This window comes from Chrysochloris asiatica, unplaced genomic scaffold (assembly GCF_000296735.1).
Source record: "Chrysochloris asiatica unplaced genomic scaffold, ChrAsi1.0 scaffold00004, whole genome shotgun sequence".
Lineage (NCBI taxonomy): Eukaryota > Metazoa > Chordata > Mammalia > Afrosoricida > Chrysochloridae > Chrysochloris > Chrysochloris asiatica.
In genome coordinates, this window is record NW_006408522.1 from 10,171,018 (window position 1) to 10,195,845 (window position 24,828).

The window sequence follows — 24,828 nt, forward strand, 5'->3', positions numbered from 1 at the left end:
CATGGCAGAGCTAGGTAATGGTACTACCACCTTCACTAATGGAGAGATGTGGTATTGTTGGATAATCATTGGACTGCTAATCTCAAGGCTGGTGGTTCAAACCCACCAGCCACCCCTCAGAAACCCTACGCAAGATCACAATGAGTTGGAACCAACTCAGTGGCACTTAACAACTCAGACCCCGTAGACATCGAAGTTTTTCAACCCTGATATTTTGTTGTTCGTGTTAACTGTCACTGAGTCATTTCTAACTCATAACAGCCCTGTACAGGGTTTCAGAGACTGTAAATCTTTGAAGGAGCAGATAGCCTCAGACCTCATTTTATTGCACTTTTGTAGGTACTGCGTTCTTTTACAAACTGAAGGTTTGTGGCAACCTTGCCTAGAGGAAGTCTATGAGCACCATTTTTCTCAATAAGCATGTGCTCACTTTGTATCTCTGTCACATTTTAGTAATGCTGACAAGTTTCCAAACATTTTCCAAATGCTTTTGCACACAGAACAGACCACAGTGCAGTAGAAACAATTTTTATGTACACTGGGAAACCAGAAATGCATTAGACTTGCTTTCCTACAATATTCTCTTCATTGCGGTGGTCTGGAATGGAACCTAAAATACCTCTAAGGTTCCACCTGTAAACTCGGATTGTTAGAGAAAAGTTAGTCCTTTTACTTGCCAACTTGTTTTGGTGATGGATTTTGGTGGCAAAGTTGATGCGTCTCATAGAAGGAGGCTCATTATACAAAAAAAAATAAATAAACAAAAAACTCCATCCTTCCTTTATTTTTTGTGCCATCGCTGCTGCTTGGGAGATGTGACCCAGACATGCTGATAACACAGGGAGGGGAAACTTGACATTTCAAGGAAGCCGTGTTGACATGTCTGTTGTATTTACTTGTATTTACTGTATTCCTAAGTCTGCCGCTGTCATAAGAACCTTTGCGGTTTTAGAACTTGATCAAAGCATCTCAATTTGTTGCTGTGGAGATGAGTACGTTAATAGAAGGGGAGAATGAAGACTGCAGAACCAGTAGGTTCTGACTTTAAGCACCAAAATCCTCAGTTCATAGAAATAAAGGGTTGTGTTCTCTAGATGGTTTCTCTACCTCCGTACCCCATAGGGGAGCCTTAGTGGAGCCGTGGTTAAAGCAGTCGACTGCTAACTGAAAGGTTGGTGGCTTGAGTCTATCAGCCTCTCTGTGGGAGAAAGATAAAGTAGTATAATCTTCCAAAAAGATTCACAGCTTTGCAAACCCTGTGTTGTTGCAGTTGTTAAGTGCCATACAGTAGGTTCTGAATCATAGCAGCCCTGTATAGGGTTTCTGAGGAGTGGCTAGTGGGTTTGAACCGCCAACCTGAGGTTAGCAATCCAGTGCTTATTCTACAGCCCCACAGCAGAACTCCTGGAAACCCTCCCGGGAAGTTCTTTTCTATCCTAGAGGGTCACTCTGAGGCAGAATTGACCTGACAGCAGTAGGTGGGTACCCCATAAAATATTTGTTAAATGAAAATTTGTATTTCCAGTAAAGTCTTTCTCCAAATAGAACAAATTGGAATGTTCTTGACAGTTTTTATACAAGCACCTCTTTATGGGTCTAAAATTAAATCCTCAAGAGCAGGGACATTTTAAATCTGGTCTTTAACCACTAAATGGCATTAAAAGGATATCACAGCTCTTTTAATTCACAGAGAAACCTGTGAACTAGAAGCCAAGCTGAGCAGAGGCAGGTTCTCTTTTCTTTTCTTACCTTTTCTTTTTTCCACTCTTGGACTAGAACAAAACCTTCCATTTGTGTCCTGAAATCTTGGTTGGTTGAACCTTAAGGAGAACTGTAATAAAAGTAAAATTTTCAGAACTGAATATGAATTTGACTGAAAGCTCACATGATACCATGAAAACTGCCCTGACTCCTCTCAGGTTTGCCTCCACCTTACTATAAATACAAGTGGATCTATCCCGTCCACTTGTCAGATGTCCAGCCCTGCAATAATAAGTCCACCGAGTTGAGCCAGAGTCTTGTCCTTGAACACGGCACTCGAGGCCAACAGTGCACCAACACTGGAGTGGAGCCCGCAGTGGCTGAGGCCAACTGTCCTGGCCCCGGCCATGAACACATCAGTCTCTTCCACGGGTCACCTCCCAGTGCAGTCCGGCAGCCCCGCCATTTTCCAGGATGCATACAATGCGCTCATCCCTAGGGTTAGTCCCAAACGGATACGGTTTGCCTGTAACTCTCCATCCCATTTACACTCACCAAATTGTTTAGGAAGCGCAGAGCAGCATGAAGGTGACCACGGACTTTGTTACCCCTTCTTCAGAGATTCTTGGAGTTCTCTGGTATTTCCTGAGGGGCTCACACCCAGCTCTCTGAGTGAGGCACTTACATTTTAGGCTAATTTTAGCAAATTAACATATATCTTAAGCTTCATTCTGTCTTTCTGTGACAAAATCTTCAAGTTGCTTTTAATGGAAATTCATCCACATCTCTGATCAGGAATTTGGGATCTTGCTAGGCAATCAGTGTGCAAATCATGCATCCCAGATAAACAGCCTAGGTAAATTCAGAACCAAGCTAGCTATACTTGATGCTGTCATTGTTAACTAACACCCAGTGCAAGAGGGATCACTGATAGATTGATTGGACCAGTGTGAGACAAGAAGTCAGCTCCTATGGATTGTGGCCCTCACCTTGCTACTTACTGTAAGGTATACAACTGCAGTAAGTCATATGTCATGTACTCTCGACAAGCTGTAGTTTCTGTCTATACAACAGGATGCTTAAGAACACAGTGTCTAGGGCCACACTGCCCGGGTTTGAATCCTGACTCTGGTACCTGCTACCTGTGACACCTTGGAAAGGTCTCTTAACCTCACTGCTCCTCAGTTTGCTCATCTGTAAAATGAAGCTACTATTAGTACTTCCCTTCTAGGGCTGTTGGGAGGATTAGGTGATTCATCGATTGTATATATTAGATGTAGTAATTTAAATATATATTTACATAGGCTCCTGGTATGGAGCTGTAGGATCAGCACTGGACTGAGAACCACAAGGTCAGCAGTTCAAACCCACCAACTGTTCCTCAGACACCCTATACAGGGTCACCATATGTCTGAATCCACTCTGTGGCACTTAACAACAACAACATCACATATATTTACATACTAGACCTAGAGCGAGAGAAAGAGATCAAATATGGGCACATAGTAAATGCTACACGAGCGTGTGTTATTATCATTGTTGTTAAGTGCCGTCGAGTCGGTTCCGACTCATAGCGACCCTGCTTCCAAGAAGCAGCTGGTGGGTTTGAATTGCTTGGTTCATAGTCCAGTGCTGATCCATTATTATATGTAAAATGAGGAGAATTTAATGTCTAACGTCTTCTGTCTCAGGAAATCTTTGTCTAAATCAGAAGTCAGGATTTTACAGTTAAAGTATCTAGTGGTGGTTGTGTGCCCTCGAGTTGGTTTCAATTCATAACAGCCCTGTGTATGGTTTCTGAGGCTATAAATCTTTACTGGAGCAGAAAACCTCATCTTTCTCCCAAGAAGCAGCTGGTGGATTCAAACAGCTGACCTATGGTTAGCAGCCCAACTTGTAACCCACTATGCTGCCAGGGCTCCTAAAGTAACTTGTCCCTGGTTTTATTGATTTTATTGATGGCGAAGGAATTTATTTGGGTCACAAAGTGAGGTATCAACTGAGCTTAAACCAGAAACCAGGTCTCCAAATTCCAAGTTCCACAGCATTTTACGATTCCAGTCTGTTTTCTTGAGAAACTCACTAACTTCTTAACTTTTACTCAGACTGGTCATATTCTTCTTTGCTGAAATAGAGATTTAAAAATAGCATTTGTCTAAAATCTTACACTAGCCAAATCAACTGTGAACTGGAATGGAAGGCTTTATAGCTACTGGTGAGAATGCATCCACTGCCCTCTGCTGGTGTGTCATGCACATTGCATCATTCCTTGTCTTTCTTCTAATTGGTTCTCCTAAAAGATGGATTGATCCTTGGTGGTGCAATGATTAAAGTGTTCCTCTGGTAACCGAAAGGTCAGCAGTTTGAATCTACCAACTGCAGAAAGATGTGGGTCTGTTCTGTTATATCCTATAGGTTCGCTATAAGTTGGAATTAACTCAACAGCCGTGGGTTTAACCAGACTAAAACCAAACTCACTGCCATCGAGTTGAATCCAAGTCCTGGGGACCCTGCCTAGGGTTTCTGAGGGTGTAAGTCTTTATGGGAGCAGAAAGCCTCATCTTTCTCCTATGGAGCAGCTGGTGGGTTTGAAACCCCGACCTTGTGGTTGGCAGCCCACCAGGGCTCCTTAATGGGTTTAAAAGCTAGACTTAAATTGGGGGTAAGTGGGAATATTCTTCAGGATGAAGTGAAACTGATAACTGGGAAAGAAGCCTAATTGGGAAAAGAATCTCCCATCCTTCCCCACAGCACCTCCCTGGACATTTGTTTCCTAGTGAAGGGATTTTTCATCCTCATCATTTTTTCATCTCTGTAAATATTGGTTTACATCCTAGAGACCGTCTTATTAAGACAGAGGTCTTTTTATGGGAGTTAGTTCACAACCTGATTGATACATTTATCATTTCTTTTTGTACTTCTGATGTGCTATTATTTTCACCACTATTCCCCTTGCCTCTTCCCAAATGTCACATTTTGCAATGCACAATTGACCAGTGTCTCCCTCTTCTCTCTGTCCATTTTTTCCCTCTATTTTTTCCTTTTGTTTATATTTTCTTTTCTTATATTCTCTTCTTGCCTGTGTATTGTTAAGTTTATTATGTTACAGTGTCTCTAAGGAGACTCTAGTTTCAGCCTCCATCTAGATGAGCCTGTTCTGTTTTCACAAAGACAAGTCTGGTTTTGTTTGAGTAAAGCGGTAACAGATTCCCAAATGAACAGGCATTCTTAACTAGTGTCACTGAGTTTGCCTTCATTGCCATTCTCCTAAATGACCCTTCTCTAAAGCAGCTCTGGTAGCGTTGTGGTTACGAGTCGGGCTGCCAACCTCAAGGTCAGCAGTTCGAAACTACCAGCTTTTCCACAAGATAAAGATGAGGCGTTCTGCTCCCATAAAGATTTACAGCCTTGGAAACCCTGTGCAGAGTCACTATGAGTCGGAACCGACTCCACGGTACTGAACAACAACGACAATGTATTCTAGACCAGAGGAGTGGTGTCATTTGGGACATTGGGAGGCTGGGGGAGACGAGTATGGTTTTATATTCACAGAATCTTGCTAGTTCCTGTTTTAAAATACTTATTTTATCTACCTTTCTCATCCATAACAATTATTGTCAACCTGATCCCAGGCCTTCACTAGGTTCTATAAGTCTTCTAACTGGTCCCTCTGCCTCCTGTCTCTCCCTACACTGATCCCCAGGCACAAAACTGCTGCCGTTTCCTCAGACACAGTTTTAAACACATAGCTCCCCACTGAAAACCCTGAATTTGATTAATATTATTGTAATTACAAGTCCAAACGCTGAGACCTAACATTCAGGGGTCCTTTGTGATGTGTGGACTCTTACCTACCCAGATTTGTTTCAGCCGCAGCACTTGAGCATATTTGCCCCAGCCTCTGTAAATGCCATACTTGTTCCTTCATCTATCACCCCTCCTAAGTGGAACTGGCCTCCCTTTCCCCACCACTGACCTCTGCCTACCGAACTCTACCCACCCTTCAGGGTCCAACTCAAGTGTTTCTCTTCTACCAAAAGGTACGCCCTGATTCCACAAGCTAACATTGATCTCTCTTTCCCCTGACAGCATCGTCCATCATTCCTTTCTCTGGTGGTATAATTGAGTTTTATACTGTATCATCTGGTGTCTTAACTCGTCCTTCCAGAATGTCCATGCACACTCATCAGATTATAAATCCCTGTAGAAACTTTCCTGACAGCCATTTTTTTAACATACTCAAATCTCTTACACTCAAATATAACAATTATCTAATGTTTATACAGCACATGCTATGTAATCCTCCTAGTTCTAGGCACTCAGTTCATTAAATTCTCATAATAGCACTACAAAATTGATACTCATTTCTTCATTTTATGAATGAGAAATCTAAAACCAGAGATGTTAAGTAACTTATCCAAGATCACACAGCTAGTAAGTGGTAGAAACTGATTTGCATACTCAAGCAGTTTGGCTCCAGAATCCGTCTCTTCACCACTAAGCTATCATAGTCATGGTGGTGGTTGTCACTTGTCATCAAGTCAGCTCCAACTCATTGTGACCCTTTGTGGCAGCCATTGTTAATGCTTGCTCTCCCTCCTGTTTGTAGGAGAAACAAAAGAAATACACAATCATCACAAAATAATACGATTTCATAATTTTTAAGAATTATTCTTCCCAGGTCAATGTGAGTAGCAGGTGTGTCTTCATACAAAGGCTCAGAAAACTGCCAATCACTTCCCATACGTAGCTAAAGTCAGGACTTGATTCTTTCCCGGACACTGTATAGAGAGGCCCAGAACGAGGTCAAGAGAGTCTTTGAAGTCAACAGACTTATTACAGAATGTGGACTTTCCACAAACCCTGTCCTCTCTCCTCATGTTCCAAAATGACAGAATCGCTCCACATTAGTCCGATGCTTCTTTAAACATGTAAGGATTCTCAAAACTGGTTCGAGCACATTGCTTTATACTTGGTGTTTGTAAAGTCAAAGATAAAGTAGGGAACACACTGATCATCTAAACAAGAACCTGGCTTTTCATGTTTGTAATCTCCTGTTTTCTCCTTAGAACACCTTGCACAGAATATATCTAAGTCCCATCTGGAGACTTGTCAGTACTTGAGAGAAGAGCTCCAGCAAATAACATGGCAGACCTTTCTGCAGGAGGAGATTGAGAACTATCAAAACAAGGTATAGTCTAAGGACTACCACCTAGGGTGGAGGTGACATCCAGAAGGGGGTGTTGGTGCAGGAGAATTGGTCCAGAGAACACAACAGACCTGGAAGGAAGCTGTCTTTCATCACATACCAGTTTTCAATTGACCAATCTTTTCTCCAGAGTTGATGATGTACTTCAGACCTTGTCATCTTATTGACATGCCTGCTTGAGCAATTTAAGTGATTCTGAATGAATTCCATTGAGCTTATAAGTATATACGTATCACCTTCATTTTGTCACAAAGGGACTAGGTTAAGCAGCTTCTAAAAGGCTCGATAAATTAGGATTCGTCCTGGTATCACAATGGCATGTTTTAAGGCCAGGAAGCTGGAGTCACATAACCTCGGCTTCATGTTTCCAGAAGTTAAGGAGTTGTTGAAAGAGTACATTTTATAAAGGCTTGGTAGCTATGGTCCAATCAGATAACACTCAACTAAACCTAGCGACATGAGGCTGAAAAATAGCGCTGCTCCCTGCTTCTTTTTAGAAAACATTTTGATCAGTAAGCTACTAAACTGGCAGAGATGGGGCAGGGGGCAAGATTGGAGATGGAGAATTTTTCATTGTCCATTCTGTCTTTGGTAAAAGAAACTGCTGCTCTTTTTCCCCTATAATCATAGACCTTCAAGATTGGAAAGGGCCCCTGTTTTAAGTATGCAGGGAAAGAATGTCCCTGGTAGGCTGATTTTCCTCATTTTATAAATGAGGGTACTAAAGTCCCTTGGCATATGAATAAAGAATGTTGTTGTTAAGTGCCTTTGAGTCAGTTCCGACTCATAGCAACCCTGTATAGGGTTTCCAAGAAGTGGCTGGTGAGCTTGAACCACCAATCTTGCAGTTCAAACTGACCTTGCAGTCCCACGCATTAACCCACAGCACCACACCCGAACCAGACCCCAGGGCTGTTGCTAGGTACCACCTAGTCAATTTCCACTGATGACAACCCCAAGTGACGGAACAGAACTGCCCCCAGAGGTTTCCTAGGTTGTAATCTTCATGGGGAGTTAAGGTGTAGGATAAGTACTGAACTGCCAACCGCAAGATCAACAGTTCAAACCCACCAGCTGCTCCTTGGAAACCCTAGTCCTTAGCTCTATGAGTCGGAACTGACTTGATGGCATTGAACAACAATAGTCTGTATGGCCGTAGATCACCACGCCTTTCTCCTGTGGACCTACTGAGTGAATTCCACCGACCTTTCAGTTAGCAGCTGAGGGCTTAACCATTGAGTTACCAGGGCTCTTAATGGCTGTTGACTCTTAATTCAGTATTTCTGAGTCCTATTGGTAGAAACAGCCTTACAGGAAGACCGGATAAACAAGTGAGCACTGCATCGCTCTCAGCCGAATTGCAGAGTGAGGAGGGAAGCAGGCCGGTTAGGGAATCTCAACACACCACTTGATTTGCCTGTGAGAGAGCCGGTAAAACCAGTCACCAGAGTTACTAAGGGCAAGCATAAAAGCAGTTAGAAGTAGCAAGACATGTGAAGTGGGGTTTGTGAATAGGTGACTAGGGCGTGCTTGGATCTGAATCACAGCTCCTCTACCTCCTAGCTGTGAAACTTCTGTGAGCTTTTGTCCCCATACCTATAGGATAGAAAAGTGGTCTTGGGAAAATGACCTCAGACAAGAGGACATAAAGCACCTGCCTTATAGAAGAGGCACAACAAATTCCACTGGCTTTCTATTCCTTCTTCCTTTCTCTCATAAAATGGTATTGTTGTTGTTAAGTGCTGTGACTCATAGCCACCCTGTATAGAGTTTCCACCAGAGTAGCTGGTGAGTTTGAACCGCTGACCTTGCGATCCAGTGTATTATGCCAGAGGGCCACATTGTTGTTGTTGTTATGTGCTGTGGAGTCAGTTCCAACTCATAGCAACCCTGTACAGGGTTTCCGAAGCTGTAAATCTTTACAGGAGCAGAAAACCTCATCTTTCTCCCACAGAACAGCTGGTAGTTTCAAACTGCTGACCTTGGGGTTCGCAGCCCGATTCGGAACTACTACGCTATCAGGGCCACATTAAGTTCCCTCAAAGCAAAGAAATATCTCAAAAGAAAGATACGACTTTCCCACTCCCAGTAGACCAGGGCTAATGTAATGGCTCCTGATGCCTTTTGTGGCTCTTGTGTTTTTGTGGGGTTTTTGGTTTATGTTTTCTAATCCTCTCGCCTTTTTAAATCCATTCCTATAAAAAGTATTTTACAGACTAGGAACAGTTAAGCCAATTGTGCCAAGGCTATGGGTAAACGTGTCTGTTGATGTTTCCCACTTTAACAGCAGCGGGAGGTGATGTGGCAGTTGTGTGCCATCAAAATTACAGAAGCAATCCAGTATGTGGTGGAGTTTGCCAAACGCATTGATGGATTTATGGAACTGTGTCAAAACGATCAAATTGTGCTTCTAAAAGCAGGTATGTGCTTTGCAGGTGAATTTTGAGCTCTCTTCCTAACCTGCTTTCACCCACTTATTAAATAAATGCTTGGCAACGAAGGTTTTTCTCCAGTGATGATCGCTTCAGTTTCTCTTAGCAGAAACGACATACTTTTTTTTTTTTAAAGGTTTTTGAGCTCTTTTCAGGAAACATTCCCTCCACTTTGCTCCCCCTCTGGGTGAAAAGATTAATTTGAATGACACCTGCAATCCCAAATTTTAGCATCAGCTGTGTGTTGTTTTCTACACTCCAGATCTTCTGGAGGTTACAGTGGGTCGTTAAGGAGAAGGCTGTCTGTGGCACTCAGAGAGCCATCCCTCAGCCAGCCATGTTGTGTTGTTGTTGTTGTTTGTATGGTGGGTTGTTTTTTTTTTTAATTGATATGAACGGATGTTTTCCTAGCAACTTTGAGACTCAACATCTTAAGGCAGAATAGTGCCAAGGAAGTAATTTGTGTAAACCCATCCCTTCTTCTGTAAAAGAGTCCTCAGCTTCAGCATGATCATCTTTAATGACAGCAGGAAGCTTTGCCCTTTGGCAATAGATGGTTCATAATGTGACTGAGAGCCCTCTAGCTGAACTGTACACAGCTCCCAGTGTCCGATCTTGAAATGGGGTCTCTGCATTAGTGCCCTAGAAATAGCTCCCTAAAATACACTAATCCAAATCATGTCTGCCCTTGCTCAGGTTCTCTAGAGGTGGTGTTCATCAGAATGTGCCGTGCCTTTGACTCTCAGAACAACACCGTGTACTTTGATGGGAAGTATGCTAGCCCGGATGTCTTCAAATCCTTAGGTGAGGAAATGACAAGGTGCTTGATCTTTATAGCAGGGGATATAGGGAAAGATGTGAAGATGTGGATGGGGGTGGGGGGGGGGCAGCTATTATTGAACACAATGGCAACTAGTTCTTTGGAAACAGAAAACAAAGGATTTTACCATATGTACTGTCTCTATCTTGTGTATATAAGTATAAAGTATTATTTTACTTTATATTTAATCCCTGTGAAGATTTGGTAGTTTGTGGTGGTTATGTGCCGTGGAGTCGGTTCTGTCTCATAGCGACCCTGTACAGGGTTTCCAAGGCTGTAAATCTTTACAGGAGCAGAAAGCCTTATCTTTCTCCCGCAGAACAGCTGGTAGTTTCGAACTGCTGACCTTGAGGTTCACAGCCCAGTTTGTAACCACCACGTTACCAGAGCTTCTTGATTTACACAGCTCAAAAACTTTTAACTATTCTACCTGTAAAGGATATAGAGTTTCCTTTTATCTAACTGGTAATTGAAGAGATTTATATGCCTTTCCAGGTGTCCCCAGTTTTTAGAACCCAGATTTGCAGGCACTATGTTATGTAGGTATAAAGACATGACTTCAAACCTCAAATCAAGCAAGGAGCTAAAGCCTATCTTTCCAACACCTAAAACGACCACCATTAATGAAAATTAGATGTGGATATCAAAGAAATAAAATATAACTAAGTGAAAATCTGACATATTCCTTCATAAAGTATGAGGATGAGGCAAAAATTATCCACACTCGGGTTATATTAAAACACCCATCCACAGCTGATGACCACATTGAACATGAATGGGAAATGATTCTGCCAAGTAGACAAGTGACGGTGACTTATGTGGCAAATCATTTGTAAATCACCTGTGCCTCTGCCTATTAAATCATCCACAAGAGACTTGGGTTTCAAAAAGTTTGTGTGAGATGGATACCAAAACAACTCACACACAGCATAAACAAAAGCATTTGGGCATTTGCAAACAAAATTTGGATCAATAACTCGAAAGAAGGTAAAAGTTTATTTAAAACAGTCGTTACTGGTGACGAGACATGAATTCATCACTACGAGCCTGAGAGTAAATGGCAGAGTATGGAACAGAAAACTCCTCAATCACTAACCAAGAAAAGCTTCAAAAGTCAACCATCAGCTGGCAAATTGATGCTTACAGTTTTCTGGAATTCTCAAGGGTCAGTATTGGAACACTATCAGGAAAAAGTTCAATAATCAACAATGCTCCTTACAGTGAGATGCTCACTGAAGAGCTGAAGCCTCAACTTCAAATTAAACTCAGAGGACCACTGTCCAAGGGCATTGTGACCTTATATGGCAATACACATTCTCACACCTCTACCCACACTGTTGACACTATGCAGAAACTTTGTTTTGAGGTGGTAAAGTAGCCTCCCTGTAGTCCTGATCTTGCTGCATCTGACTTTCACCAGCATGGTCCCCTGAAAGCCCTTTGAGGAAGAAGATTTACCTCCAATGAAGAAATAAAGGCAGCAGTGCATTCGTGGCTCAAAGCTCAGTCTAGAACATTTTTTAATAAGGGAATATGAGAGCTTGTTGACAAATGGACAAGATATATTGAAAAGCAAGGACATTATGTCAAAAATGATGTATTTGCCTTGTCTAAAAGTTGATTAAACTAAATTCTACAGAATGTGGGTAATTTTTGACTCACCCTTGTATTTGTGGATTTCTGTCATTTAAAAAAGAAGAATGAAATCATTAAAAAGAATGAAAAGGAACGGGACCTCCTGCCATCAAGAAAGCAGAGATAGGAGCCAGGTGTGTCCTTTGGCTCAGAGGTCTGCACTGAGAAACTCCTAGACCCAAAAAGTTTGATAACGAGGGCCTTTCCCCAGAGCTGACAGGGAGAGAAAATCTTCCACTGTAGTTGGTCCCTGGCATTCAGACTGTGAGAAAATAAATCTGTTTGTAAAGGTTAGGAAAAAAAAAAAACAACTCTAAAAAGAATGGAAGGTTCCCAATATGTGTTAAGATATTTTTTTAAAAGCTAAACTACAGAAGCCACATAAAATCAAGTGTAGGATTGTCCATCGCCTTTTAAATGTATGCTAATGGACATTAAGAGTTTTATGTGAATGACTCACAGAAAGCTAATGCCTTTTAAAGCAATATCCCCAGATAGTGTACAATTTCATTTTCTCTGTTATATAAGGAGTTACTCACTTTAGAACTTGAGTCATTATAAAGATGTTTCAACAAACAGTGCAACACTGGAAGGGCTCACTCATCTTGGCAAGAAATTTAGAATCGATACCTGGCCAATTGACTGAAAAAGATCCATATTCCAAAGAAAGGTAGGTAATCTGACAGAATGCACAAATTATTGAACAATATCATTAGTATCACGTGCAAATAAAATTTGGTTGAAGATCATTCAAAAACGGTTGCAACAGTACTTCAATAGGGGACAGCCAGAAATTCAAGCCAGATTCAGAAAAGGATGTGAAGCAAAGGACATTGTTGCTGCTGTCAGACGGATCTTAGCCAAAAGCAATACCACAAAAGATGATTACTTGTGTTTTATTGGCTACACAGAGACTATGCAAAGACTGTGTGGATCCTAAGAAATTATAGACAACATTGCAAAAACTGAAAATTCTGGAACACCTGATTTTGCTTAGGCAGAAATGGAACATAGACCAAGATGCAGTCATTTAAATACAAAAGAGGATAATGTGTAGTTTAAAATTAGGAAAGGTGTGCATCAGAGTTGTATCCTTTCTCCATACTTATTCAAACTTTATGCTGAGCAAATAATCCAAGAAGCTAGACTATATGACAGAAGAATATAGCATCAGGATTAGAGACAGACTCATGAACAATCTGCGATATGTAAATGGAAAACTTTGCTTGATGAACACAAAGAGGACTTGAAGCACTTATTGATGCAGATCAAAGGCTATATAACCTTCAGTATGGATTACACCACAACATGAAAAATCCTCACAACTAGACCAATAAGGAACATCATCAAAAATAGAGAAAAGACTGAAGTTGTCAACAATTTCATTTTACTTAGATTTACAATCAATGCCCATGGAAGAAGGAGTTAAGAAACCAAATGACATTTTGCATTGGATGCTTGCAAAAGGCCTCTTTAAAGTGTAACAAAGCAAAGATGTCACATTGAGAACTAAGGTGCACTAACCCTAGCCTTGGCAATTTTTAATTGCCTCATGTGCATTTGAAAACTGGATGAATGAATGAAAAAGACTATAGAAGAATTTATGCATTTGAAGTATGGTAGAGCTGAAGAATACTGAATTATACCATGGACTACCAGAAGAATTCTGCTCCCGTAAAGATTTACAGCCTTGGAAACCCTGTACTGGGTCGCTATGGGTCAGAACTGACTTGACGGCACTTAACAACAACAACAACCAGAAGAATAAGCAAATTTGTCTTGAAAACAGTACATTAGAATGCTCCTTAGCAGTGAAGATGGAGACACTTCATCTCACATACTTTGGACATTATCAAGAGGGACTGGTCCCCTGTCTTATGAATCTTGGTTTCCCTTACCTACTATTGTAAAATAGAGACTTGAGGGGGATAGAAAGGAACATCCGGAAACATGATTATAGAACACTTGTAAGCCCGTCTTCAGTCTATAACTGATTAGAATACCTCAAAGGGGTGCTAGAACTTGCCCAGTGAAAAAGGCTTCTTGCGGAGCCTTTGTAGTGCATAAAACTTTAGGTGGGATCCTGATCCCCATCCAGGACCTTCTGAGATGGGAAATTCCCCCTTGAAAAGACAAAGCAGACCAGCCTGGAGCAGCTAGAGGAATAGAAGCTACTTCTTGTAAGAAAGACAAGCAGGAAAAATCAAAAACAAAAACGGCAGTCTGATTGGCTACCACAAGAACAAACAAGTTGTTCACTGGGGAGCCATCAAGGCAAGCAATCCTTTCAGGACAAACCCTCTTCCAAGACTGAAACTCAAAGGGAATATACAAACAGGCATGTAAGCTTGCTGGTGACCACGTTGGTCTACTGGTGAGTGGAAGTGTGGGAAAGGCAGCAATGAAGATGTGGGCTGTCTGACCACGTTACATAGACTTCCATCTACCTGGAATAAAGTGTGGGGACTCCTTGAACCCATGAACAAGGACATAGCCACAGAGGGCTAAAGTTGAGAGTGAAGTGTCCAGCTGATATGAAGTGAGGGGAGATGCACAAGAATGCCCAAATTTGCAGATAGTACCCATCTGACCTAGTTTCAATGACTGGATGATCAGAACTCATCTAGAGGAAAATTTTTTTTAAAAAAATTTTTTTCTAAAGAAAGCAAGTGTAAATTGCTACGATTTGATGAACTTGACCTATACATATGGATGTAGTAGCTTAAAATACCAACCAAGAGGGAAGGAATCTTCATAGCCAGGATCATTCCCATCCCCTCTGTATACAGGGTTGATAGGGATGGGCAACTTAAGACACTGGCTACATAAAATACAGTCACGAAGTAACTGGCTTATAAGTTTCAAGAGGGAGTTTAGTTTCAGAGTGTGCAGGGGAAGGTAAAATCCCACTGAGTGATTTTCATCTGTCTAAGACAGGTCTGGTGAAAGGAGATGAGGTTAAGACTCTTATGATTCAATAGTGAGTAATTGTTATCATGATTAATTGCAATTGTCGCAACTTGTAAAGGTAAAAGTTTTGTAGCAAAATGGGGGAAGTGGTTGATCTTACAGTCTAGAAACAGAGGACCCTGGGACCATCAAGGAAGAAGAGCAGGAGCAAAGTGTGGGTCCGTATCCAGAGAAGCAGCAATGCCAGAGATGAAGGCAAAGATGATGACATGGAGAGATAGAGCAGCTGAGGACTCTAGACTTATGGAGGGTGAAGGGCTGGGTGCCAGCAGCCAGGGGACAGGCTTGCAGGATGTGCCCTTTAGTTATTTGAATGATTGTATTTTCCCAAGTGTTTTGGTGTACATTAAAAAAAAACAGAGGGTATAGAAGCAAATACTGTTGAATGATGATGCATGGAGGGGATTGTAATAATTGCAATGAAACGAAATACAATAGGATGAGTGTACAACTGATGTTTTCCCATGTAAGTTATCACTCAATTCATAATAAAAACCTTTTTTTAAAAAAAAAAGAGGGACTGGTCCCTGAAGAAGGACATCATGCTTGGTAAAGTCAGTGACAAAAAGGAAGACCCTTAAAGAGAAGGCTTGCACAAAGAGATGGTGGCTGAAGCACCGAGTTCAAACCTAGCAACAATTGTGAGGCTAGCACCAGACCAGGCAGTGTTTTTGTTCGGTTTAACTAAGTCACTGAGTTGGAACATTGGTGTTGTTACATGCCATCGAGTCAGTTCTGACTCATAGCAACCCTCTATAGGGTTTCCAGGGAGCAGCTGGTGAGTTTGAACTGCCAACCCTTGCAGTCCAGGACATTAACCCACAGCGCCACACCGCGACTCTAATAACAACATATATAATACAAATTTGAAAGACTAGACACCATACCTAACCAATATTTGGAGGATGGGATTATTATTGTAGAGAACTTTCACGTTCTATAACTTTTGTTTTGTAATTGTCATAGTAGTTTTATCACTACAATGTGTCATTAATTAATGCTCTAAAGGACATATTAGGTGCAATATAATAGAAAACAAAAATGAGTGACTTTAGCATTTCATTCAACTGTAGCTGTTAGATTCCACTGGCTAAGACTGAAGACCGTTCAAAAATGGTTGTAACAGTTAAGTAAGTAAAAGCCTGAAGTCAGGCTATTACTTCCTAGTTGTGTGGCCTTGGATAAATTATTTTCCTCTCCAAGTCTCAGTTTTCACACCTTTAAAATGGGAACAGTAATGTTAATACAGGCACACCTCATTTTATTGTGCTATGCAGATAGCACTTGTTTTAAAAACAAACTGAAGGTTTGTGGCAACTGCACATTATAGCACGTGTTCACTTGGGGGTCTCTGTGATGTTTTAGTAATTCTTACAATATTTCAAACGTTTTCATAATGCTCTTGCACACTTATGGACAGCAGTATAGTGTAAGCATAATTTTTATAGGCACTGAGAAAACAGAAGAATCATGTAGCTTGCTCTAGGAGCATTGCAATATTGCCTTTATTGTGGTGGTCTGAAACCAAACCGGCAGTACCTTTGAGGTGTGCCTGTACTTTATCCATAGGGCTGTTGTGAAATAGAAGGAAACTCCAAGAAATGGCATAGAGCAGTCCCTCACATAGTAACCACACAACTCATGCTCACACTTAGGGGATGGATGATGACGGCAATCATAATGATGATACCGAGGTTTTTTTAAGATTTTAAACTGTGAAACCATACAAGACCTGTTACTAGACCTCTGATCTGCAACCACTTTTACTTCAAGCCCCTTTACTTTTTCCTAGAATACAACCAAAATCCTAAACTGTCTTAATTTTCATTTTGGCAGGTTGTGAAGACTTTATTAGCTTTGTGTTTGAATTTGGAAAGAGTTTATGTTCTATGCACCTGACTGAGGATGAAATTGCATTATTTTCTGCATTTGTACTGATGTCAGCAGGTGAGATAACCAAATAAAAATGAAGTGATTCCAAAATTATCCAGGTAAAGAATTTTTCACAAGGCGCACAACTTCTAAGGACTGTAGAATATTTATGACTACTTGAAGAGAATGCCACCCTTCCTAAATATAATTTTGGTTTTCAAGTAACGTTCACCTGCCACACATATGTACTCACACACATATACCCTATTAAGATGTCATGCCTTTTCGATAACATGTAAGAAATGAGAATTTAATACAACCTAGTCTAGAATTAATCTTCTGAAATGCATAGTAGGGTAGGGCTGTCTCTCGTGACAACAGTACCCAAGATAAGATGTGGCTTGTAAGACATCTTGTTCTTTTCCAAAACCCATTTGAATGTCATCCACACGTTTATGTTAATTTAATCTGTGTTTTCAACCAGTACTGTCTCTTTTGGATAATCCATTTTACAAATTTACCATCTTCTATTTGGAATTTTTACAAACAAAAACATTATCCTGCATTAACCAGCTTTAAGTCATTTGAAATTCTACTGACATTTTTAATTGACTTGGATTATAAGGTAATTTTCTTATTTTCCAGAAAAGTTAACAGGAATAATATGAGTATTTCATTGAGAAATATAATCATTAGGATTGCTTGAGGAGCCAGGTGGTTTCATTTGCACACATACAGGTTTGACCTTAAATTTAAATGGCTTTCCTTTTGAAAGGGGAAGGTCGTTCCTTCCTTTAAGCATCAGTGAAAATAGAGAGGCTTACCATCCTGTTTTATAGCTGCCATAGATCAGTTTTCCACTCCTGTACAAACTGGCCAGTTAGTCTCTAAAATAGGCATTGTGGTATAATAATCTGTGTCAAAGAGTCAAAGGGAATGAGGTGTTCCAACACCATGTTGGAGGAATACTAAGTAGTATTATTTTTCATGTTTAGATCGCTCATGGCTGCAGGAAAAGGTGAAAATTGAAAAACTCCAACAAAAAATTCAGCTAGCTCTTCAACACGTCCTACAGAAGAATCACCGAGAGGATGGAATACTAACAAAGGTGAGAGGCAAAGGGTTTCCAGGTGGCATGGCCTGAAGCATCCCATGACACAGACCAGGCACCAGCTGTCCTTGTCAAATGAAGAGGTGATTCTTCTGACCAGCCTCCAAAAGTATCTATAAGCAATAGACCACCAGAAATGTCCATTTTGAAAAATACTATTGTTAGGCTAAAATCACTGTTCGAATTACATTTTATCCATTATCATACCTTGCAAAGTATCTGCAATAACAGGGCAATAGTTTTAAAAAAGAAAGAAAGGAAACACACACAGAAAACCACTTTTCATTCTTAGTACATTCTGGAATTCCTACTCCTAGTCCATCAAAGCTGGAGATACAGTACAGTTAATATTCTATACTGATTGAGAAGGAATCTTTGCATTTAGAAGGATGGCTAGGAGTATTAACCAACTCTATACTTAAATATCATTAGCTTTATTTCCATTAAAGGCATTAGTCATCAAATTAAACAATACACTGTTAAACTACCAATGGGTCAAGGAAGAAAATCACAGATTTCTTAAGAGTCAAATAGAATGAAAGCATAGCATACCAAAATGTATGGGTAGCAGTCAGGGTAGGCAGACTTATAGCAGTAAATGCCTATGTAAAAAAGAAGGGAGATCTCAAAATAAGAGCCGACCTTAATAACTTCAGGAACCAGAGAGAGAAAAGCAAACTAAGTCTAAACTACCAGAAGAAAGGAAATAACAAAGATCAGAGCAGAAATAAATAAAATTGAAAACAGAAGAGCAACAGAATCAATAAAGCAAAAAATTGGTTCTCTGAAAAGATCTATAAAATTGGCAAGCCTTTTGATAAAATTAGGCTGACGAAGAAAATAAAGCATACACATAACTGAAATAAAAAAATGAAAGCAGAAACCTTACAAATGACTTGATAGAAATAAAGAGAATTATGAATAACTGTATAGTAACAAACGGATAACCTAGATGAAATAGATAAATTCTTAGACGCACACAATCTACCCAAATTGACTGGAAAGGAAACAGAATGTCTCAACAGACTCATCACAAGTGAACAGATCAATCAGTGACCAAACCTTCTCCCCCACCCCCAAATATTCCTGGTTCAGATGGCTTCACTGAGGACTTCTACCAAAACATTTCTAGAAGAATTAATACCAAATACTTTTTAAACCCTTTTGAAAGATAGAGAAGGAAGGAATACTCCCTAATTCATTGTGAAGCAACAGAACCCTGATACTCCAACCAGATAAAGACAACACAAGGAAAGAAAACTGCAAGCCAGTGTCTCTTATGTATGTAAATGCAAAAAATCCCCAACAAAATACTAGTAAACAGAACCTACGAGCATATGTTAAAAAAAAAAAAAAAAAAAAAAAAAAACTGATACACCATGACCAAATGGAATTTAATCCAAGACTGCAGAAATGGTTCAACAAATGCAAATCAATCAAAGTTACATACCACACATCAGTACGACAAAGGAAAAGAAACACATGATCATCTGTATGGATGCAGAAATAACTGATAAAATTCAATACCCTCTCTTGATGAAAACACTAAAAAAAATTAGAAGAGAAGGGAAATTCTTCAATGTGATCCAGGGCATACATGATAATCCAACATCCAACATTCTACTAAATGGAGAAAGACTGAGCGCCCATGAAACTGCAAAAAAGACAAGGGTGCCTGCTCCTATCACTTCAGTTCAATATTGTATTAGATGGTGGTGGTGGTGGTGGTGATGGGCCGTGCAGTGGGTTCCAACTCAGTGACCCTGTATAGGGTTTCCGAGGTTGTAAATCTTTACAGGAGCAGAAAGCCTCATCTTTCTCCCACGGAATCGCCGGTAGTTTCAAACTGCTGACCTTGAAGTTAGCAGCCTGACTCGTAACCACTACACTAGAAGACCTAGCTAAAGTAACAAAACTAACAAAACTAGAAGGTTATCCACATTGGAGAAGAAGTCAAATTATTTCTATTCATAGATGATATGATCTTATATATAAAAAATCCCTACAGAAAACTTCTAGAGCTAATAGAGGAAATTCGCAAAGTTGCTAGGTATGAGGTCAACAACAAAAATCTTACTGGATTTCTATACACCAGCAATGAGAAATCTGAAAAGTAAACTGGGGAAACAATTCCATTTACAGTAGCATCTAAGAGAATAAAATTGTCAGGAATGAATCTAACCAGGGATGTGAAGGATTTATGTAATGAAAACTAACACAATGCTGAAAGAGATTAAAGAAGACAAGTAAATGGAAAGATATTTCATATTCATGGGTTACAAGACTTAATATTATTCAAATGTCAATACGACCCAGGAATCTAGAGACACAATGCAACCCCAATAAAAATGTCAACAGCCTTCTCTACAGAAGTGGAAAAGTCAATCCTGAACTTTATATGGAATGACAAGAGGCTCTGAATTCCTAAATTAATGTATAAGAAGAAGAACAGAGTAGGAGGACTCACAGTTCCTGATTTTAAAACATACTACAAATTAAGAAAGGTGTGCGACAGGGTTGTATTCTTTCACCATACTTATTCAACCTGTATGCTGAGCAAATAATCTGAGAATATGGATTATATGAAGAAAAACACGGCATCAGAAAATGAGGAAGACTCATTAACAACCTGCGATATGCAGATGATACAACCTTGCTTGCTGAAAGTGAAGAGGACTTAAAACATTTACTGATGAAGATCAAAGAGCACAGCCTTCAGTATGGATTGCATCTCAATGTAAAGAAAACAAAAATCCTTACCACTGGACCAATAAACAACATTCTTATCAACAGAGAAAAGATTGAAGTTGTCAAGGACTTCATTCTTCTTCGATCAACTATCAACACTCATGGAAGCAGCACTCAAGAAATCAAACGACATATTGCATTAGGCAAATCTGCTGCACAACTCCTTTTTAAAGTGACAAAGAGCAAAGATGTGAGCTTGAGGACTAAGGTGAGCCTGACCCAAGTCATGGTATTTTCAGTAACCTCATATGCATGCAAAAGCTGGACAGTGAATAAAGAAGACCAGAGAAGAATTGATGCTTTTGAGTTATGGTGTTGGAGGAGGATATTGAATGTGCCATGGGCTGCCAAAAGAACCAACAGATCTGTGTTGGAAGAACTGCAGCCAGAGTGCTCCTTGAAGGCCAAGATGGCCAAACTTCATCTCTCATACTTAAGACATATGGTCAGAAGGTACCCGTCACTGGAGAAAAGGATATCATGTTTGGTAGGGCAGAGGGTCACAGAAAAAGAGGAAGACCCCCAGAGAGATGAACTGGTAAAGTGGCAGTATCGATGGGCTCAAGTGTGGCAACAAAGGTGAGGTTGGCCCAGGATTGGGCAGTGTTTTATTCTACTGTACATAAGGTCACTGAGTTGGTACCAACTCAGTGGCACCTAACAACAATAACAGGAGTCCTGGTGTGGTGCTGTGGGCTAATGCATCAGACTGTAAAGTCGTTTAAACTGCAAGGCCGGCAGTTCAGGTTCACCAGCCGCTCCTTGGAAACCCTATACAGGGTTGCTATCAGTTGCATTCGACCCAGTGGCACTTCAAAACAACAACAACATAGACTTGGTGTGGCTCTGAAGGATAAGCACTGAACTGTTATTCACAAATCAGCAGTTCAAACCCACCAACAACTACTTGGAAACCCTATACATGGTCTCTATGAGTCAGAACTAACTCAGTGGCACTTAAAACAATGTACAACTACAGTATTAAAAACAGCTTGGGATTATTAAAACAATAGGCACGTAGTCCAATGGAATCAAATCAAAAGTCCAGAAATAAATCAAGTGTCCACACATCTATGGTCACCTGATTTTTTTCCAAGGGTGTTAAGTGCATTAAATGGGGAAAGACAAGACTATCCAATAAACGGAGGTGGATAATCCACATGCAGAAAAATGGAACAGGATCCATGACTCACACCATGCACAGAAACAAATTCAAAATGGATTAGGGACCTACTCGTATAAACTAAAACCATCAAATTCTTAGAAAAACAAGTACTATATTAGCTATATCTAATATAACAAAGGCACCAATGGCAGAGGCAAAACAAATAAATGGGACTTCATACAAATTAAAAACTTGGTTCATCAAAAAATTTTACCAAAAAAGTGTAATGACAAGCTACCAACTGGGAGAATATTTTTGGAAACCATACATCTAATAAAATAATCCAATAACCAAGATATATATAAAATCTTGACAGCTTAACACTCAAAAGACAACCCAATCATAAAATGGTCAAAGGATTTGAATAGATATTTTACCAAAGAGGACATTCAGATGGCCACCAAACTCATGAAAAGATGATCACTATCACAAGCTATCCAAGAGATCCAATCAAAACCAGTGAGACACCATTTCACTGTCACTAAGATGGTTAAGATAGAGACAAACAGAAACAACAAATGTTGGTGAGGATGTAGGGAAACTGGAATCCTTATCCAAAGCAAAATGGTACAGCCATTGTGGAAATAGTACTCCTCCAAAACAAACACGTTCCTCAAAAGACTAAAGATAGAAGTACCATGTGACCCAGTAATTCCACTCCTAAATATATGCTTAAAAGACTTGAAAGTGGAGACTCAAAAAGATTCATACACCATTGTTCACTACAGCACTCTTCACAATAGCTAAAAGGTGGAAACAACCTAAATGTCCGTCAACAGAGGAACAAATAAATAAACTGTAGTATAGTATAATGGAATAATACTCAGCAAAAAGGGAAAGTGAAGTCCTGATCTGTGCTACAGTATGGCTGGAGCTTGAAAACATCATGCAGAGTGAAATAAATCAATCACAAAAGTATTAGATGACCTCACTCATAAAAAGACAAAAATAGTCATTAGTAATCAACAATAAATGACTTGTATTTTCGTCTTCAGCTTCAAAGCATAGGGTTTTATTTTTGCTAATTATCATCCTTTACAATAAAAATAGAATTGGGATGTTAATTTCATTTTAAATATGCTCATATCCTCCCGTGGTAGTGCTAATGGTGTATTTGGTCTTAGAAAAATTAGCTCTTTTCATTCTTAGATTATTCTGTTTTATTGTTCAAAGGATTTTTCTTTGTTTTTTGTTTGTTTATTCTGTTTTATTTTCTCCTGGTAACAGGGTTAGGATCAAGGACAGATAGGGGAAATATGTGTATATAATTCAATCAGAAATAGGGGAAAGAATGGGAACTGGATGGGAAAAGAACCATTAGGAGCTTCACTCCTCTCTTCCTCACCCCAATACAAGTGTTGTTTGTTGTTGTTGTTGTTGTGTGCCATCCAGTCATTTCCAACTCATAGAACAGCCCCTCCTAAACTTCATAGGATGTCAGCTTTAGGGAGCAGATTGCCAAGTCTTCCCTCTTTCCTGCAGAGCGTGCTAGTGGGTTGGAACTACCAACTTTTCAGTTTATAGTGCAGTAAGCTCCTTACACGTAACCATTAGGCTATTTTTATTTTGGGGAGTCCTTAACCATGGATAAGATCTGGTGAAAACATACAGGGTCTCTATGAGTTGGAACCAGCTCAGTGGTTCACAATAACTACAGGACTTCTATATGCAACCTATAAGGGATGCTGTCACATCGAGTCTCTTGCCCTGTCCTACTCATGACTGCCAATGTGCCCTCTTCTCTTTCACCTAATTGCTTCTTTTCCCAACGTGGTAAAGGGCAGGAAGGAAAATATGGTAGAGCTGGAAGCATGCTGGAATAGGAGGAGGTGGCAAGAGACCTGGGTTTTCATCTCAAGTCTGTTGGGAACAAGCTGTGCCAACTTTTGCTTATGAATATTCCTCTTCAAAATCATATTTAATATATATGTATGGTATTGTATGATATAACTGCATCTGTTTTTTAAAACCAACTTAAATAATTGATACTTAAGTTGACTTCACATGTTTCACTGTCATAAGCAGCATTGTAAAAACCACTCAGATTCCTCACTTCTTGATTCTCAAGTCTGTTTTTCTTGATCACATGCGTTCTCTTCCACTTACAGTTAATATGCAAGGTGTCGACCTTAAGAGCCTTATGTGGACGGCATACGGAAAAGCTAATGGCATTTAAAGCAATATACCCAGACATTGTGCGACTTCACTTTCCTCCATTATACAAGGAATTGTTCACTTCAGAATTTGAGCCAGCGATGCAAATTGATGGGTAAATGTATCACCTAAGCACTTCTAGAATGTCTGAAGTACAAATTTGAAATACAAACAAAACAAACAAAAATTAACCAAGACACTTTATATGGCCCTGCACAGACCTGGAGCGCCAACACACTGCACATCTTTTGGTGATCGGGGTCAGGCAAAGGAGGGAAACAATGAAAACAAATAAAAGTTGAACTTGTTTTTCTCATGCATATGATTTCCATTATGCCTACAGATATGGACCCTTTTTCTGTCTCAACTTTTTGATCGTTGACCTCTGTTTACACAGAAGGAGGGTACTAAAAGTTGGAGGATTTCCTTTTCTTGTAGCTCACTGCCCACAGACCTTCTACAGCAATCACTAATCTGTCAGTAACTACAGAGAGTCCGGCAGTAATCGGTGGCTGGTGTGCATAGCGGAGGGTGCGGCATTACTTTGCACAACTTGCTCTTTGTTTCATGAAGGAAGTTTTTTGTTTTTGTTTTTTGTTTTTGTTTTTTCACCGATTATTGCCAGTTGGCAGAACGGCATGAAAAGGGCCCATAGCACTAGCAACAATAGCATTATAATATATTACAGGGTAAATGGGCATGAAGACTATATATAGCTAAAAGAGATATTGTTTATATATTGTTTTAATTAATATAAAATGTAGTTACTGGTGTAGCTTTTCCTGTTGAATTGATAAGGCACTTTCATTTTGCACCTTTTTCTTTAAATTAAATACTAGCGTGTTCACTGTCGTGTCAACGCATGTGCACCAGAAACACAAGTTTAACTGAGAAGGCTTGGAAGGTACGTCGGGAGGTATTTATGCTGCTGTTTACAAATTTACTTTTAAAAGACTGGCTGGTCATATCTAGAAATCGCGATGTTGAGTTTCTTTCTTTTTTGGTTTAACA

The 24,828-nt window shown here is 40.0% G+C and overlaps 1 protein-coding gene across 1 annotated transcript in view; it reads left to right on the forward strand.

Moving 5' to 3' along the window:
- The window catches only part of RORA (RAR-related orphan receptor A), a 117,205-nt gene extending 93,269 nt beyond the window's left edge, over positions 1-23,936 (forward strand). Inside the window, exons 6-14 of the mRNA XM_006831851.1 lie at positions 27-48; positions 1,306-1,312; positions 2,352-2,373; positions 6,771-6,892; positions 9,198-9,330; positions 10,039-10,146; positions 16,604-16,714; positions 17,635-17,747; positions 23,772-23,936. Of these exons, the coding sequence (XP_006831914.1) occupies positions 27-48; positions 1,306-1,312; positions 2,352-2,373; positions 6,771-6,892; positions 9,198-9,330; positions 10,039-10,146; positions 16,604-16,714; positions 17,635-17,747; positions 23,772-23,936 (803 nt within the window). The remainder of the gene's footprint in view (positions 1-26; positions 49-1,305; positions 1,313-2,351; positions 2,374-6,770; positions 6,893-9,197; positions 9,331-10,038; positions 10,147-16,603; positions 16,715-17,634; positions 17,748-23,771) is intronic.
- Positions 23,937-24,828: the final 892 nt, after the last annotated feature.